Genomic DNA, 15653 nt, shown 5'->3' on the forward strand with positions numbered 1-15653 from the left:
GCCCGAAGGCCAGGGAGCGCCCGGGTGCGGCCCGACCCCGGCGCCTGGCGCGGAGGCGCGCACACCCCTTTTCTGCAGACTCACAGGTTTTCAGGCCCCGCCTCCTCCGGGCCCAGCGCCGCTCCGCCACCCTTGGGCCCCGACCCCCGGGTCCGCAGCCCCGCGCCCTCCGCCGCCGCGCCCCCCGCACCCGCCCCGAGCCCCCCCGGAGCGCGACGCGCGGCGGGGGCGGCGGCGGCGCCTCCGGTCCGCGCGGCGCAGCGCCTGGGTCCCGGGGGCGCAGGGCAGGGAGGCGGGGCGCACGGCCGGGGGCGGAGCTGCGGCCGCGAGCCCGCCCCCCGCTCGCCCTCCGCCGGCCGGCTGGAGCGGCCATGGAGGTCTACATCCCGTCCTTTCGCTACGAGGAGAGCGACCTGGAGCGGGGATACACGGTAGGCGCGAGCCGCGGCCGGACAGGGCCCCCGAGGCGGGACCGCGGCTGCTGAGCGCGGAGGTGCCCCCGGCCGCCGCCGGCCCTGCGCGGGGTGTCCCCTGGCTGCCCTCCCTTCCGCGGGGCCTGAGGCTGGGCTGCGCCCCGGCGCGGTTGTCAGGGAGACGCCCCCCACCCCCCATCTGCCCCTTGCCCGAGCTCGGCGGCCGCGGGCGCCCGGGGCTCCTCCGGTTCGCTCCCTTCCCCCTCCCGGCCCCGCTCCCGGCCTCGGGGCAGCAGCGGCGGGACTCAAGCCCCGGCTCGCCACGCTCGCGGTTCTCCCCGCCGCCCGCCCTCTGCAGCCCGGGGTGGGCTGCGTCCGCGTCTGGCCCAGCTGCCCCCGCTGCCCAGGCAGGAGTGGCCGCGCGGCGCATTGATGTTGGCTTCCAAGTTCTGTGGGCTTCATTCAGATGGAAAACATGCTAATCCAAAAAAATAATAATAATAAAAAATAAAAAAATAAATCATTTGCAGCCCTTTATTAGCCAGAGTGAACACATACGTTGCTTTGAGATGGCTTCCAAAGTTTTTTTTTGTTTTGTTTTGTTTTTTTGTTTTTCCTAGTTCTGGTGGGCCATGAAAGGGCATAATCAGCTACTTACTGCGCACCTGTTCCATACCTATGCCGGATCCCTGAGAACTGAGAAACAGGGCCCCTGATCTCCAGAGTGGAAGACGGGGTCGGGAGGGTGAAGAACAGGGCCTGGGACCTTTGCACGAGTTAGCAAGTAAACTGTAGGCGGTTGGTTTCCCAGTGAACTTAGACACCTTCATCTAGGCAGTTATTGCCAGAGGGAGAAGTGCCTCACCTGGGCTCGACCTCGGAAGAATCGGTTTCCAGTTGTTAAAGACCAGGTAGGCGGAGAAGATTGCAGACGCCAGTCTGGAAGGACTGATGGAACGTTCGCTACGAACTCACGCACTTGCTCAACAGCCGTTCTACTAATTTGGCGGAGTGTTTTAACCTTTCTTTTCTCTAACTATTCGCGGGTTTTGGTGACAGCCTATTTGGAACCTTCTGTGTCTTCATAGGGAGGATTAAATCCCCCTCTCAAGGGAGTTTTTAGAATTAAGAGTGGTGATTGGAAAAAAAAAAAAAAAAACATCCAGGGAGTATGTGGATTTTTAGGATTAAGTAGACCTCTGGGTTCAAGTGTTCAAGTGTCCTAAGAGAAGTACTGAATGCCTTCCTTTGGGGTGGAGACTGGGGCGGGGGGGGGGGCGGGCAGCCGAGCTCTGTTTGGCCATTATTTATATAAGTTTTATATAAATAACTCTTCCCGATGAATTAATAGTTGGTTAAATATTCTGCATCTTCCTTAAACACGGGGGCGGGGGGATTGAACTTAAATTTGAACCTGTGCGAGGCCTTTTCCTTAAAGCCTTGAAACCTTGCTTGTCTTTCACTCGTCCAGGTGTTTCAGTTCCACCCCTCCCCACCCCCAGCAGCAGCAGCCCAGGAGGGCCTGCGGTCTTTGGCGCATTCTTTAGGATCTGAAGATGACAGCCTGCTTGTTTAGTCTTTTGATGGGTTTAGATGAAGGTGGTCTCAGTAGTCCAAACTAAAAGTTACTTACCTCCTCAAATAAGGACTTTGAAGTAGATCAGAATTAAGGCGTTTTGGTCATTACTGGTTATCCTTTTCTTTTTTTTTTTTTTAAAGATTTTATTTATTTATTTGACAGAGAGAGATCACAAGTAGACAGAGAGGCAGGGAGAGAGAGAGAGAGGGAAGCAGGCTCGCCGCTGAGCAGAGAGCCCGATGTGGGACTCGATCCCAGGACCCTGAGATCATGACCTGAGCCGAAGGCAGCGGCTTAACCCACTGAGCCACCCAGGTGCCCTGGTTATCCTTTTCTTACAAGATCTGTGTTTTCCCACACTGTTTTCCAGTATCTTTTGATTACTCGTATTACGACCAGGCGTGTGCCGGCTTGTGACTTAAATTGATTTGGAAGGAGTCCTTTTCTTGGCAACCATGGCAGTCTGGAGATTGCTTATATGATGAAAGTCTGTATGCTTTGTAAAAGCTTATTTTAAAAAAAAAATCCTAAACTCATTTATTTTTTATTTTTTTAAATATTTTTTATTTATTTGACAGAGAGAAATCACAACTAGGAAGAGAGGCAGGCAGAGAGAGAGGAGGAAGCAGGCTCCCTGCGGAGCAGAGAGCCTAATGCGGGGCTCGATCCCAGGACCCTGGGATCATGACCTGAGCCGAAGGCAGAGGCTTAACCCACTGAGCCACCCAGGCGCCCCCCTAAACTCATTTAGATTGGTAACCGTATTATCGAGATACCTCTGCAAGTGATTTTTTTTCCTATGTTAGTCAATGAAGCAGCTGTTGGATACCTTGTTCCCTTTGGGCAGCTGTTTTATAATTGCAGAGCAGAAGACTATACTTTGGGGGATCATTTTTTTGGGGGATCATTACTATAGTTTGTTATAATTGCACAGCAGTTATTCATTTAGTAAATATTAATGAGTGCCTGCTTGGTGTCTGTATTCTAGGTCCTAGGAATTTAATCCTAGGTCCTAGAAATTAAAATAACATTTAATCTTTTTAAAAAACCCTTAGAACTTACAAATATAATCTCAGTTTTCTGAACAAGAAACTTGTGAAATAATGTATACTTCAGAGTAAAAAGCATCTTTTTTCTAAGGTGATTATGTGTATTTAAGAATATGTAAGGAATATTGCCTTAGAGCAAATTCAGTGATTGGAGGCTTATCGTAAAGTGTGGATCTTCCTTGCTTCTAGTCCCATGCCCTCGAAACATAAAACATGGGGTTGCATTCTTAGAGACTTTTCTGTATGCCATGAAAACATATGGGTTTCTTTCTTAGAATAAATTGTAAGATTTGACTATAACTGTCATCCTGCAACATGAATATCTTTCTGTACTGATATGGATAGGTCTGTCTCCTAGCTACTAGCAAGGGGATCTTCCTCATAAGGAACACGCCATCATTTGTTTACCCGGATCTTGTTGCTGGCCACTAACACTTCTAATTTTTAGCAACTGTGTCACATGTTGAAACGAGACATCCCTGTACATGGCCTTTTTTTTTTTTTTTTTTTTAATGCCTACTGCTAGGATTTTTGTAGAGCCTTAACTAGAATTGGTACTTCTGGGCTTTTTAAAGTTTTCATAGGTAATGCTCAGTTGCTACTCAAGAAGTTTATACAAAGTAATGCCCAATGTACAAGGTAATTTACCTTTAAAGAGTGAATTTTTGCCTTTTGAACCCTTAAACATGGACTGTGGGCTTGTGGGATGTCAGGTGTGGGATTGAAAGGTAAAGGGATGTTGCTCCTGTTCTTAGAATTCTCAGCCAGCAGAGGCAAGGGAGGGACAGGCTAGGGTGCCCTGGTGTTATCTGGCAATCTTGAGGAAGAAGAGGGCATTTCTGCACTGCCTTGAGGTCATGTGTGGTGTGGGGTTGGGGGTTGCTTAGGAATGCTGACTTTTGAAATCTGGCTAGGTTTTTGCTGGCACTGTGACTTCTAGAAGGAGGAAGTGTAACACAAAATCTCATCTCAGGGGAAAGGCGTTTTAAACTCATCCCAGATTCATCAGAACTAAAAAAGAAAGAAAGGTAAGGGGGGAATCCTTCTAAATCATCTTAATTTATAAAGAACCAGGAAAGGATCTGCTACTGAAATTCACATGAACTCAGATGTACTTCATGGGAAGGTTATTCTCTACCTGCCCTCTGTCCCCATAGCTTAGATGTTTACCTGTTTTCCAGCTACGCTCTAAACTCCTTGAGACTAGCACAGTGGTGGTTTCTATGGCTGTACTCCAGCACAAGGGTCTATCGCATAGTAAGAATTCAGCACTTGTGTGATGAATAAATAGTGAATGCATGAGTCTTCTAATAGGAGAAGGAAACCCAAAGAGCAGTGATTATGAAGCATGAAGCAGCTCGGTGGGTGGAAAGGGGTCAGGGTGCGGACTGGAGTTTCCAGTATTAGAAAGGATTGTGCAGGGGACACTTGACAGAGGGAGGTGGAGAGAGATCAGCTCGCCAGCCTGAAGAGCTGGAAGGGAGTATGGACTTCAGCCCCAGACACTGGGTTTGAGGAAGGAAGTAACATGATGAGCTTTGTATTTAGAAAGATGACCCTGGAGTTTTAATCATTTAAGGGATGGTAGCAGAAGGAGAGAGAAGGTGTGAGCTGGAACTAAGGCAACTCTGAAAGGAAGATGACAAGAATCTCCAGGAATGTGACTCCCTTGGGTGCAGGTGCCCTTGGCTGACACAGAGCTGAAGCAAGGGGGAGATTTCATGTGGGGACCTGTTGTGTTTTTCGTGATTGGTAAGACTGTTTGATTTTGAAGCTCAGGATAGAGGTCTGGGCTAGGAATATGGCTCTAGAGGGTCATTCAGCACAGAGGATGAGAAAAGCATAGCAGTTAATGCTATTCCCAGGAGGAGAATGTAGAGTGGAGAAAGATGATGGACTTAAGGTAAAATCCCACAATTTGCCTGAGCAAAGAATTCTCAGCACTGCGTCCTGAGAGAGAGGAGAGAAGGATGAAGGACGAAGGACGGGCAGGGATGAAAAGTGGGAAGACAGAGAATGGTAGATGCTTTACAGGAAGGGACGGGCTGGATGTAGCTGAGTGGTCTTGTAAGGTGACGATGGAGAACAGTCCATTGGATGTGAGAGTAAGCAGGTCTGGGGTGTGAATATAGGCTAGTATTTTCTACCTAGGTTGCAACAGAAAAGTTTGAATGTATTAGATTTCATTATTTTATAGCTGTAAAAATCAAGGCATTGAATTAGATGGTTTTTCAAGTTCATTTTAACTGTCTATGGCTGTGTTACGGTTATACTTTTTTCTTGTATTCCGGTCTCTCTGATTTGCTTGATGTATTGTGCTTTTCACTATGTAGGGCAGCTTCATATTTACATGATCATAATACTGAGACATATGCAGAGATCATTGTTTTAATGTTATGGATTAAAATACAAAAATAGAACAATACAAGGAACCATTTACCAATTCCTCATCTTCAGTCTTTCAAATTATTACTTCATTTATCACCCCTTATTCTTCCATTCTTTAGGAATAGTTTGGGGCGCCTGGATGGCTCAGTGGGTAAAAGCCTCTGCCTTCAGCTCAGACCATGATCCTAGAGTCCTGGGATCCAGCCCCACGTCCAGCTCTCTGCTCAGTGGGGAGCCTGCTTCCCCCTCTCTCTCTGCCTGCCTCTCCGCCTACTTGTGATCTCTGTCAAATAAATAAATAAAATCTTTAGAAAAAAAAATTCTGGAATATTTTGAAACAAACCCAGGACATAATTTCACCTGTCACTGTTTCACTTTGAATACTTGACAGGTACAGACTTTTAAAAATATATATAACCAAAATGTCACAAAACTAGCCATACCTTCAGACCATCCCAATTCTCACTTGTTTTTTATTGTTGTTAGCATGACCACAATGTCGACATTTCCTTGGAATTAACAGTGATCTGCAGGAAGTATTTTTACTGCCATTTTGTATTTGTGAGAATGAGAAGTTGAGTAAGGGCACTTGTCTGCCCAGAGTAGCCCTCCTCTGTGCTTTCATTCTCAGAGTGCTCCCATCTGGAGCAAGTTGCAATGAAAAAATTTGTGTATGTGTGTGCTACAGCTAACAGAGGAAGAGAGGGCATTTCTTCAGAGTACCGACCGTTTTCCCCCAGAAGCTCTGAACAAATCCATGCCCTTTCATATCTTGTTGTCCCCAATGGGTTTTTCAACCAATCCTGTTGCCAGGGGAATTCTTTGTCCTGATTGGCTGAGGCTGAGCCGTCTGAACCAATCACCGTGGCATGGACACATTAATTAGATGGGGTTAAAATAATGGGCCTTTCTGGAGCCTGGAGTGAGGTCAGCCTCTTCCTGCCACCTAACCCTGCAGGCACGACAGTGAGACCACAATGTCTGCCACGATATCTTCAAGTCACCCATTATAAGCATCTGTGATGAAGGAGGCCTTTGTGTGACAAGGACATGGCTGCCCCAGGGCTCACTCACGGTAAACTGAGAGCATAAGCAAACATTAAATGTGTGTCGCATAATGAAATCAAGCACGGTTAGTGTATGTTCCTTACCCTTAAGGACAGGAAATACAAGTGTGGAAATATTCTTTTTTTTTTTTTTTTTTAATTTTTATTTATTTATTTGAGAGAGAGACAGAGTGAGAGAGGATGAGAGGGGAGAAGGTCAGAGGGAGAAGCAGACTCCCCATGGAGCTGGCACCCCAATGTGGGACTCGATCCCAGGACTCCGGGATCATGACCTGAGCTGAAGGCAGTTGCTTAACCAACTGAGCCACCCAGGGGCCCCACAAGTGTGGAAATATTCTGAAAATCCTTCTTACTTCATTTATTTGAGAGAGGGGATGAGAAAATGCATGCGTGGGGGCTGTGGCCCCGTGCAAGTAGGGGGAGGGGCAGAGGGAGAGAATCTCAAGCGGACTCCCTACTGAGCTCAGAGCCCCACTAGGGGCTCTCTCTCAGGCCGCATGAGATTAGGACCTGAGCCAAAACCAAGAGTCCCAGGCTTAGCCCACCCAGCCACCCAGGCTCCCGAAGTGTGAAAGTATTCTTGAATATTAGCCAATAGAATGCTCCCTTCACTTAAGAATCAAAATAGGTACAAGAGGATTGAATTTTGCAAGCTCCTTGCTTAGAAATTTAGAGTCAGAAGTAAGTTTGTTTTCACCGAGCAAGAAATACATTGTAATCTTTTTTTAGTAGTTTGCACTTTGCAATTTATGTTTTTTGAAATAAACTTTTAATCGTGCAGTAATTTTAGATTTGCAGTAAAGTTACAAACTTAGTAACTGAGAATTCCTGTATACCCCCCAGCCAGTTTCCCCTGTTGTTTTAACATCATATATTACCATGGAAATGTCAAAACAAGGAAACTAGCATTGGTGCATTACTGTTGACTAAGCTCCAGACTTTATTTGGATTCCACTAATGTCCAATCCAGGATATTGTGTTGCATTTAGTTTTGTCTGTCCTGATGTGAAACTAAGTAGTCCAAATTACAGCACAATGTCTCAAAAATGAGGCAGGAATGGCATTAGAAATAATAAAATTAGAAATAAATGGCATTAGAAATAAATACAGATCAAACCATATTTTGCCTATTTTAGATACTTTATATGTAGCTTTTGCCATTTGACAAAAGCCCCTTAGACTGTTCCACCCATTTATGACAGAGGCTGGCACAGTCTAAGGGCAGAAGCTCAGGTTATAGATTCCTGCTGTCTGTGTTCAAATTGTGCCTCCAACATTTAGCTTGAAGTCTGACTTTGGACAAGCTACTCAATCTCCTATATTTTTTTTTCCTCTCTCAACTGTGAAAAAGGAGAATACTAGTACCTACCTTGTAGAGTGGTTTGGGCATTAAATGACATAATTTTTGCAAAGTGTTAGGAAAGAGGTTTGTGATTTTTTTTTTTTTAAGATTTTATTTATTTATTTGACAGGGAGAGACACAGCAAGAGAGGGGAAACTTGCGGGGGGAGTGGGAGAGGGAGAAGCAGGCTTCCTGTTGACCAGGGAGCCCAATGCGGGGCTCTATCCCTGGACCCTGAGATCATGACCTGAGCTGAAGGCAGACACTTAACGATTGAACCACCCAGGTGTCCCGCGATTTATTCTTATAATTTTGAATAGGACTGCCTTCAAGTTCTTTTTTTTTTTTTTAATATTATTTATTTATTTATTTGACAGATCACAAGTAGGCAGAGAGAGAGGAGAAAGCAGGCTCCGAGCAGAGAGCCTAATGCGGGGCTCAATCCCAGGACCCTGAGATCATGAGATCATGACCTGAGCCTGAAGGCAGAGGCTTTAACCCACTGAGCCCCCCAGGCGCCCCCCCTTTTTAAGCTTTTTAAGTCAGTAATGTAAACAAAGGTCCAGGAGAAATATTCATGCTATACAAAAAAAATTCTTTGCAAATACTTTGAAGTATTTCAGAAGTAATTCACATGGAATCAACTGGTACCCTTATAACAACTTTCATTCAGTTCAGGTTTAGTTTTGTAGCATTATTTACTACCTGTGTGTGTTTTCTTTTTCCTTCAGGATGCTGAAGGCTACTATATTTACGTAAGTGAGTGGTATATATTACAGAGAGCACCGAGACACCTGCTTTTCACCTCCTGCCTTCTCTTCCATCCCCCAGCATCCGTCTAAAACACAGGGCCCATCAGGCTCATACCTTGCATTCTTATGATAGCTTTCCAGGTGTATGTTCAGATTTTTTAAAATAATTTTTGAATAGATTTTATTTATTTGAGAAAGAGAGCATGAGTGGGATGGAGGGGCAGAGGGAGAGGGAGAAGTAGACTGCCCACCAAGCCGGGAGCCCAACATGGGGCTCCATCCCAGGACCCTGAGATCATGACCCAAGATGAAGGCAGAGGCTTCACCGACTGAGTCACCCAGGTGCCCCCACATACTCAGATTTTTAATGGAATTTTCTGTTATTTTGCTTCATATGTGTCTTTATGTTTCAATTTTCTGTTCTCTTGCTCCCCTTCCCTTTTGAAAGTACGTGTTTTTTTACGAAAAAGTCAACATATGGAGAAGTGGAGAGACTGACCCCTTTACTCAGCTTTTAAAATGATGAGCTCTTGGGGCACCTGGGTGGCCCAGTCAGTTGAGCATCTGACTCCTGATTTGGGCTCAGGTCATGGTCTCAATGGAAACCGAATAAGCCACCCAGGCATCCCTCTCTATGTCATTATTAACACCTTTTTCAAGTTCCTTACATTGTATAAAGGTAGAGGCTTGATCATTTTCAGATTTGATTTGCGGTGCTAGCGGCCATTGAAGAACACTGCCTAGATCTTTTCATTCCTTAGTGGTTGCTAAGTATTGATAGTTTAATTTTATCATTCTTTCTTCATTTATTGGCTTGGATACATGTATACAAAGCAACTTGACCTCATAAATTAGTTACTGTGAGGTGTAGTTTTTAATAGGAAAAGCAGAAGGGCCTGATTCTTTCTTTGGTTATTTACTTTTCAAAACAGTGAGTTGGCTTCCTCCAAAGATAATCACAGAAGCTCTTAAAAAAAAAAAAAAAATCAGTAGGGGCACCTGGGTGGCTCAGTGGGTTAAGCCTCTGCCTTTGGCTCAGGTCATGATCCCAGGGTCCTGGGATCAAGTCCCGCATCGGGCTCTCTGCTCCGCAGGGAGCCTGCTTCCTCCTTTCTCTCTCTCTCTCTCTCTCTCTCTCTCTCTCTCTCTGCCTACATGTGATCTCTCTATGTCAAATAAACAAATGAAATCTTAAAAAAAAAATCAGTATTGGGGCACATGGGTGGCTCAGTGGGTTAAGCCTCTGCCTTTGGCTCAGGTCTTGGTCTCAGGGTCCTGGGATCAAGTGCCGCATCAGGCTCTCTGCTCGGCGGGGAGTCTGCTTCCCTTCTCTCTCTGCCTGCTTGTGATCTCTCTCTCTGTTGAATAAATAAATTAAAATCTTTTTTAAAAATCAGTATTGTTAAGGATCTATGGATGTTGGCATAGTTCATGTAGTTGGGGCCCTTGCATTTATTATTCTTAGATAGTTTCTATCCTTCTTCGGCCATTTTCGTATTTGGCATTTTCAAGTTGGGTGCTGTGTCCTTAACATAACCTTAGTTATGCTTGCTTCCCGGCATAACAAGGTACATCTTTTACCTTTTCCACCCCAGATCTGGAATTAGGTTTTTCTCTAAAGATCCCTAGTTGCTTTTAGTGGGAAATGAGAGAGACTCTGATCTACAGACGAGGTACTTGTGAAGATTTTGAGATCTTTTCCATGCTCGGAGTGGAGGAATGTTTCTCTTCAGACCAAATACACGGGTATGTTGAAGACAGCAGGAATTTTTGTCTTGGTCTTTTATTTTCAGCTGTGTCTGTCTCCTGCCTTGAAAATCTCAATACTTTAGATACTGAGATTGATGGAACATTGTCTGATTAGCAGTTTACTTTATCTCCCACCATACCCATCAGTGTGTCTCCATGAGAATACCAGTACTTCCGTCAACAACACGACTACTGAATACAGATTAAAACTTTTTTTTTTTAAAGATTTTATTTATTTATTTGACAGAGAGAAATCACAAGAGAGGCAGGCAGAGAGAGAGGAAGGGAAGCAGGCTCTCCGCTAAGCAGAGAGCCAGATGTGGGACTTGATCCCAGGACCCTGAGATCATGACCTGAGCTGAAGGCAGCGGCTTAACCCACTGAGCCACCCAGGCACCCCAAGATTAAAACTTTTTTTAAGAAGTTCTTTTGTTCTTGGATCCATCCCTCTAGGAGTGGCCAAATGACTTTCAAAATCACTTGGTTTGGTTCTTCCCTGCTTACAACTCCAACGAGCTACCCAGTGTCGTTTTCTTTTGTGTACTTAGGGATTTTTCTAGAAGTTGATTTTGTTTTATATTGTGTGAAGTATATACTGCATTAGGTTTATTTGCTGAAATCTAGCTGCTTTTCATATTCCCTTCATTCTGTTTTCTTCCCTTTCTCTTGATGACCATTAAAAAAAAAAAGTTGTAGTTTATCTTTCTATTAAAAAAATAGAAACAAGGTGCACCTGCCTGCTCAGTCAGAGGAGCGTGCAGTCTTGATCTTGGGGTTGTGAGTTTGAACCCCACCCCACGTTGGGTGTAGTGATTATTTAAATGAAAACTTAAAACAAAAAGAAACAAATACAGGTACATTTGTGCCCTTAGATTAAACAGTAATCTAAAATTAAACAGTAGTATATGAAAATATTTTCTTCGACCTGTTTTTTTTTTTGTTTTGTTTTGTTTTTTTTTTTGGATTTTTTTGACTTTACAGTGCATTATCCTGTGGTTCACTCCCAGGGGCATATATCAAGATTCAGACTCCTTTCCTATAACTTAATTCTTCTGCATTGTTGTCTGCAGTCACTAGGCTTGTGCAACTGGTTCTTGCATTTTTAAAAAAATTTATTTATTTGACAGACAGAGATCACAAGTAGGCAGAGAGGCAGGCAGAGAAGAGGAAGCAGGCTCCCTGCTGAGCAGAGAGCCCGTGGGGCTGGATCCCAGGACCCTGAGATCATGACCTGAGCCAAAGGCAGAGGCTTTAACCCACTGAGCCACCCAGGTGCCCCTGATTCTTGCATTTTTGTCAAGGGTATCTTTAGATTCTTAGCCGTGGGTTAGTGGATCAAAAGGTACATGCATACATGCTTAATTTTGCCAGATATTGTCAGATCCCCTTCCTTTGGGATTGTGCTACTTTGCATTCCCATAGCAGTTTATGAGAGTGTGTATTTCCTCACAAGCTCGCCAACTGAGCATGTTGTCAGGCCTTTGGGTTTGTGCCATTATGATGAGGGGAGCAGTGGTGTCTCCTTGTAGATCCACTGTAATTTGCTAGCTCAGTTCTGATGACTAGCTTTGACATTTTTGAAACATGCTAGTGTCCCTTGTAGTTGTGTTGCGTTGCTTTGCTTTTCTTTTTCCTTTTCTTCTCTTCCCTCCTCCTCCTCCTCCTCCTCCTTTTTCTCCTCCTTCTTTTTTTGAAGTAGGTAGTGGGTATGTGGGTATTTGAAATAAGCGAGTGTCCTCTTGTTGATTTTTATTAAAAAGGCAAATGATGGGGGGGAGGGAGTCAAGATGGTGGAGGAACAGGAGGCTGAGACGACTTCAGGTCGCAGGAGATCAGCTAGACAGTTATCCAACCATTCCGAACACCTACAGATCCAACAGGAGATCGAAGAGAAGAAGAGCGGCAGTTCTAGAAACAGAAAATCGACCACTTTCTGAAAGGAAACAACTGAACTGGAGAATAGTCCTGGAGACCTTGGATACACTATGCCATTCATGGAATAACATTGCTTCCTGATCTTTAAGAGTATGAAAGTATTTTGTAAATTTTGAAACTTCATATTTTTTTTTTCTGCTGACGGAACATCCCCACTGTGCACACCCTGCCCAGGTGACCAAGTGCACCAGTGTGATAAGGATGACCTTTACCTGCCCCGAATTCCCCTTCCTGCCATGCCCTAACTATGACCTAGTACAGTCAAACACACCATTGAAATCTCCTCTTGCCTTTCTCTTGTACTCCACCTGGACCTCCAATAAAGGCACGATGTGGGGGGGGGGGAGGCAAATGACATCGGTTTTCACCTTACAATTCTTTTTTTTTTTTTTTAAGATTTTATTGATTTATTTGACAGGCAGAGATCACAAGTAGGCAGAGAGGCAGGCAGAGAGAGAGGAAGGGAAGCAGGCTGCCCGCTGAGCAGAGAGCCCGATGCAGAGTTCGATCCCAAGACCCTGGGATCATGACCTGAGCTGAAGGCAGAGGCTTTAACCCACTGAGCCACCCAGGCGCCCCTCACCTTACAATTCTTACTCGAAGGAAGAACCAATATGTGAGTGGAGTCCTACCGGCCACCTTTCCTAAATTCTTTGAGTTTAGATGAATTTAGGAGTTTAGAAATCATTTTAGAAACTATTAGCTTCTCTCATTCTTCATCCTCACCCTTCTCTCCACCTTGCTGGTGGATATTCCTCTTACAGTCAAGATTATCTAAGGCAGGTAAAGCAAGCATTCATTCGTGTGATTAAGTCTTACGGGCTTACCTCTCCCAGTCACTATATTGGTATTGTGGGCTCCAGGCTGGCTGACAAGGAGGCTTGCTCTGGAAGGATGAATGGAAGTTGGCCAGTTTGCAAAAGGGAAGAATATTTCATTGATAGCCTACAACTTCAATACTATGATATAAACATTAACAATACTTAAATTCTATGACAGAAAGGCATTACCTCTTATGTTACATGATAAGGTAGAAAGAAAAAGAAAGAAAAAGATATGTCGTGTGTGTGTGTATATATATATGGGGACGCCTGGGTGGCTCAGTGGGTTAAGCCTCTGCCTTCGGCTCGGGTCATGATCTCGGGGTCCTGGGATCGAGCCCCGCATTGGGCTCTCTGCTCAGCGGGGAGCCTGCTTCCTCCTCTCTCTCTGCCTGCCTCTCTGCCTACTTGTGATCGCTCTCTCTGTGTCCCATAAATAAATAAAATCTTTTAAAAAATCATATATATGTTAATAGAGATGCACATAAACATACTAGAGACCAAATAAGGGAATACTTGGGACAATTACAGTCCTCACTTCTGTAACTCGTCACATGGTCAAGGCTGGTATTTATACCTTCCTTCTTTCACTACTTACTGTGTATTCCCTTTGTCTTCAGCAAGTACTTCACCTGGTTCTGGATCTTTTGCCATGTAGGGTGACTCGAGCCATTAGAATCTTTTTTTTTTTTTTAATTTATTTGACAGAGAGAGATCACAAGTAGACAGAGAGGCAAGCAGAGAGAGAGAGAGGGAAGCAGGCTCCCCACTGAACAGAGAGCCCGATGTGGGGCTCGATCCCAGGACCCCGAGATCATGACCTGAGCCGAAGGCAGCGGCTTAACCCACTGAGCCACCCAGGCGCCCCCCATTAGAATCTTTGAATTGGGCTCTGGGAGCTTTCCGTTGACTTTAATCCCAGGGCATCTTACACTAAGAGACACCGTCAGGGGTCTCCTGTGGTGTAGACGATCTTCCTTGCTCCTTCTGTGCTTTGCAGTCCACTTTACCCTTGCTAGTCAGGATCCATCACGCCAGCCAGCATGCTCATTCCCTTTCTAGCTGTGTGGATTCAGAGACACGAGGAGCTGAAAGTGGCCAGGTGACAGTCTTAACTTTGAGTTCAGTGGAATTCCTGCTGTGTCTCCTGGTGGAAGCGTTCATCCTTTTGGAACTAAGACCTTTAGACCAACAGAGCATCAAGTCACAGAGACTGGAAGCAAAAAATTACGCCGGTGGGCCACTAGGGGTAATAGTGAATGATGTCGCTCCCATTTCCACCCCTTGATTACTTGGTCTATGAATTCTGGGTATGGGGACACAGGATCCCCAGCAGCATCAGATCCCCCCAGCAGGTCATGTACCTAGAGTCTACAGAAGGCAGTTTCACCGTTCTGTCAATCCAGCTGCTGGAGGATGGTGGGAAGCTTGGTGAGACCAGGGAATTCCATGTTTGTGGACCCACTGCATCATTTCATTTACCGTGAAGTATCAGAATCAGTGCTGTGTGGAATACCGTGGCAGTGGGAAGGGATTCAGTAAGTCGATGAATGGTCGTTGTAGGGATGTGCATGCAGGGAAGGCAAATCTCTATCCAGAGTACGTGTCTATTCTAGTAACAACAAAACACTGTCCCTTCCACGATGGAAATGGTCCAGTGTAATCCACCTGCTACCAGGTAGCTGGCTAATCACTTCACAGAATGGTGCCATATTGGGGGTTTGGAATCGGTCTCTGCTGTTGGCCGACCGAGCCAACAATCAATGGTGGTCATAGCCAGATGGGCCTCGGTAAGTGGAAATCTGTGTTGTTGAACACCGGCATTACCTACATCCCTCTCACTGTGGTCACTTTGTGAGCCTGCTGGGCGATGACAGGAGTGGCTGGGAAAGAGGCTGACTAGCATCTGCAGAGCAGGTCATCCTATCCACTTGATTAGTGAAATCGCCCTTAACTGCAATCCCTCTTTGATGAGCATTCACATGAGACACAAAGAGCTTCACTTTCTTCTCTTTCTCCTCCTCCTCCTCCTTTTGCCTATTCAGAGAGGTCTACTTACATACCTCATTTTCACCTTTCCCCAGAGCCAATTTTCCAACCATGTTCTTTTCCATTTCCCCAACCATCCACCCAAACCATGGACCATAGCTGGTGCCTTGGTATCTAATCTCATATCTGGCCACTTCTCCTTTTAAGCAAAGTGAACAAGGTACATCGTTTGAAATCTGACCTCAGAGAAGATTTCCATTGACTGTTGTCTTTCACAGCTGTCCCAGAGAGAGAATAGCATGGTACAGGTGCACCCTCACAGTCGATCCAGGTGCGCCCTCACGGGCGGTGCTTGCTTATGTTGCAGACTCATCTGCAAACCAGGTCCAAGTCTTCCCTTCCTCTGTCAGCTAATGCTAGGGAACGCCTCATGAGACCACAGGCACAAGCTGGAGAGAGTAAGTAGTATAGCAGGAGTGGGGACCATAAGCATTTGGGCCACGTCTTTTTTTTTAAAAAATGTAACTTTTTTTTAAAATTTAAGTTCCGTTTTTGCGTATAACACCCGG

At 45.4% G+C, this 15653-nt stretch overlaps 1 protein-coding gene across 2 annotated transcripts in view; it reads left to right on the forward strand.

The window, feature by feature from the left end:
- Positions 1 to 260: 260 nt before the first annotated feature.
- The window catches only part of SNX24 (sorting nexin 24), a 160415-nt gene continuing 145022 nt past the window's right edge, over positions 261 to 15653 (forward strand). For both annotated transcript variants that reach the window (XM_046000978.1, XM_046000977.1), the window contains exon 1: positions 261 to 431. In XM_046000978.1, the coding sequence (XP_045856934.1) occupies positions 372 to 431 (60 nt within the window). In that variant the 5' untranslated portion in view covers positions 261 to 371. The remainder of the gene's footprint in view (positions 432 to 15653) is intronic.

This window comes from Meles meles, chromosome 3 (assembly GCF_922984935.1).
Source record: "Meles meles chromosome 3, mMelMel3.1 paternal haplotype, whole genome shotgun sequence".
Lineage (NCBI taxonomy): Eukaryota > Metazoa > Chordata > Mammalia > Carnivora > Mustelidae > Meles > Meles meles.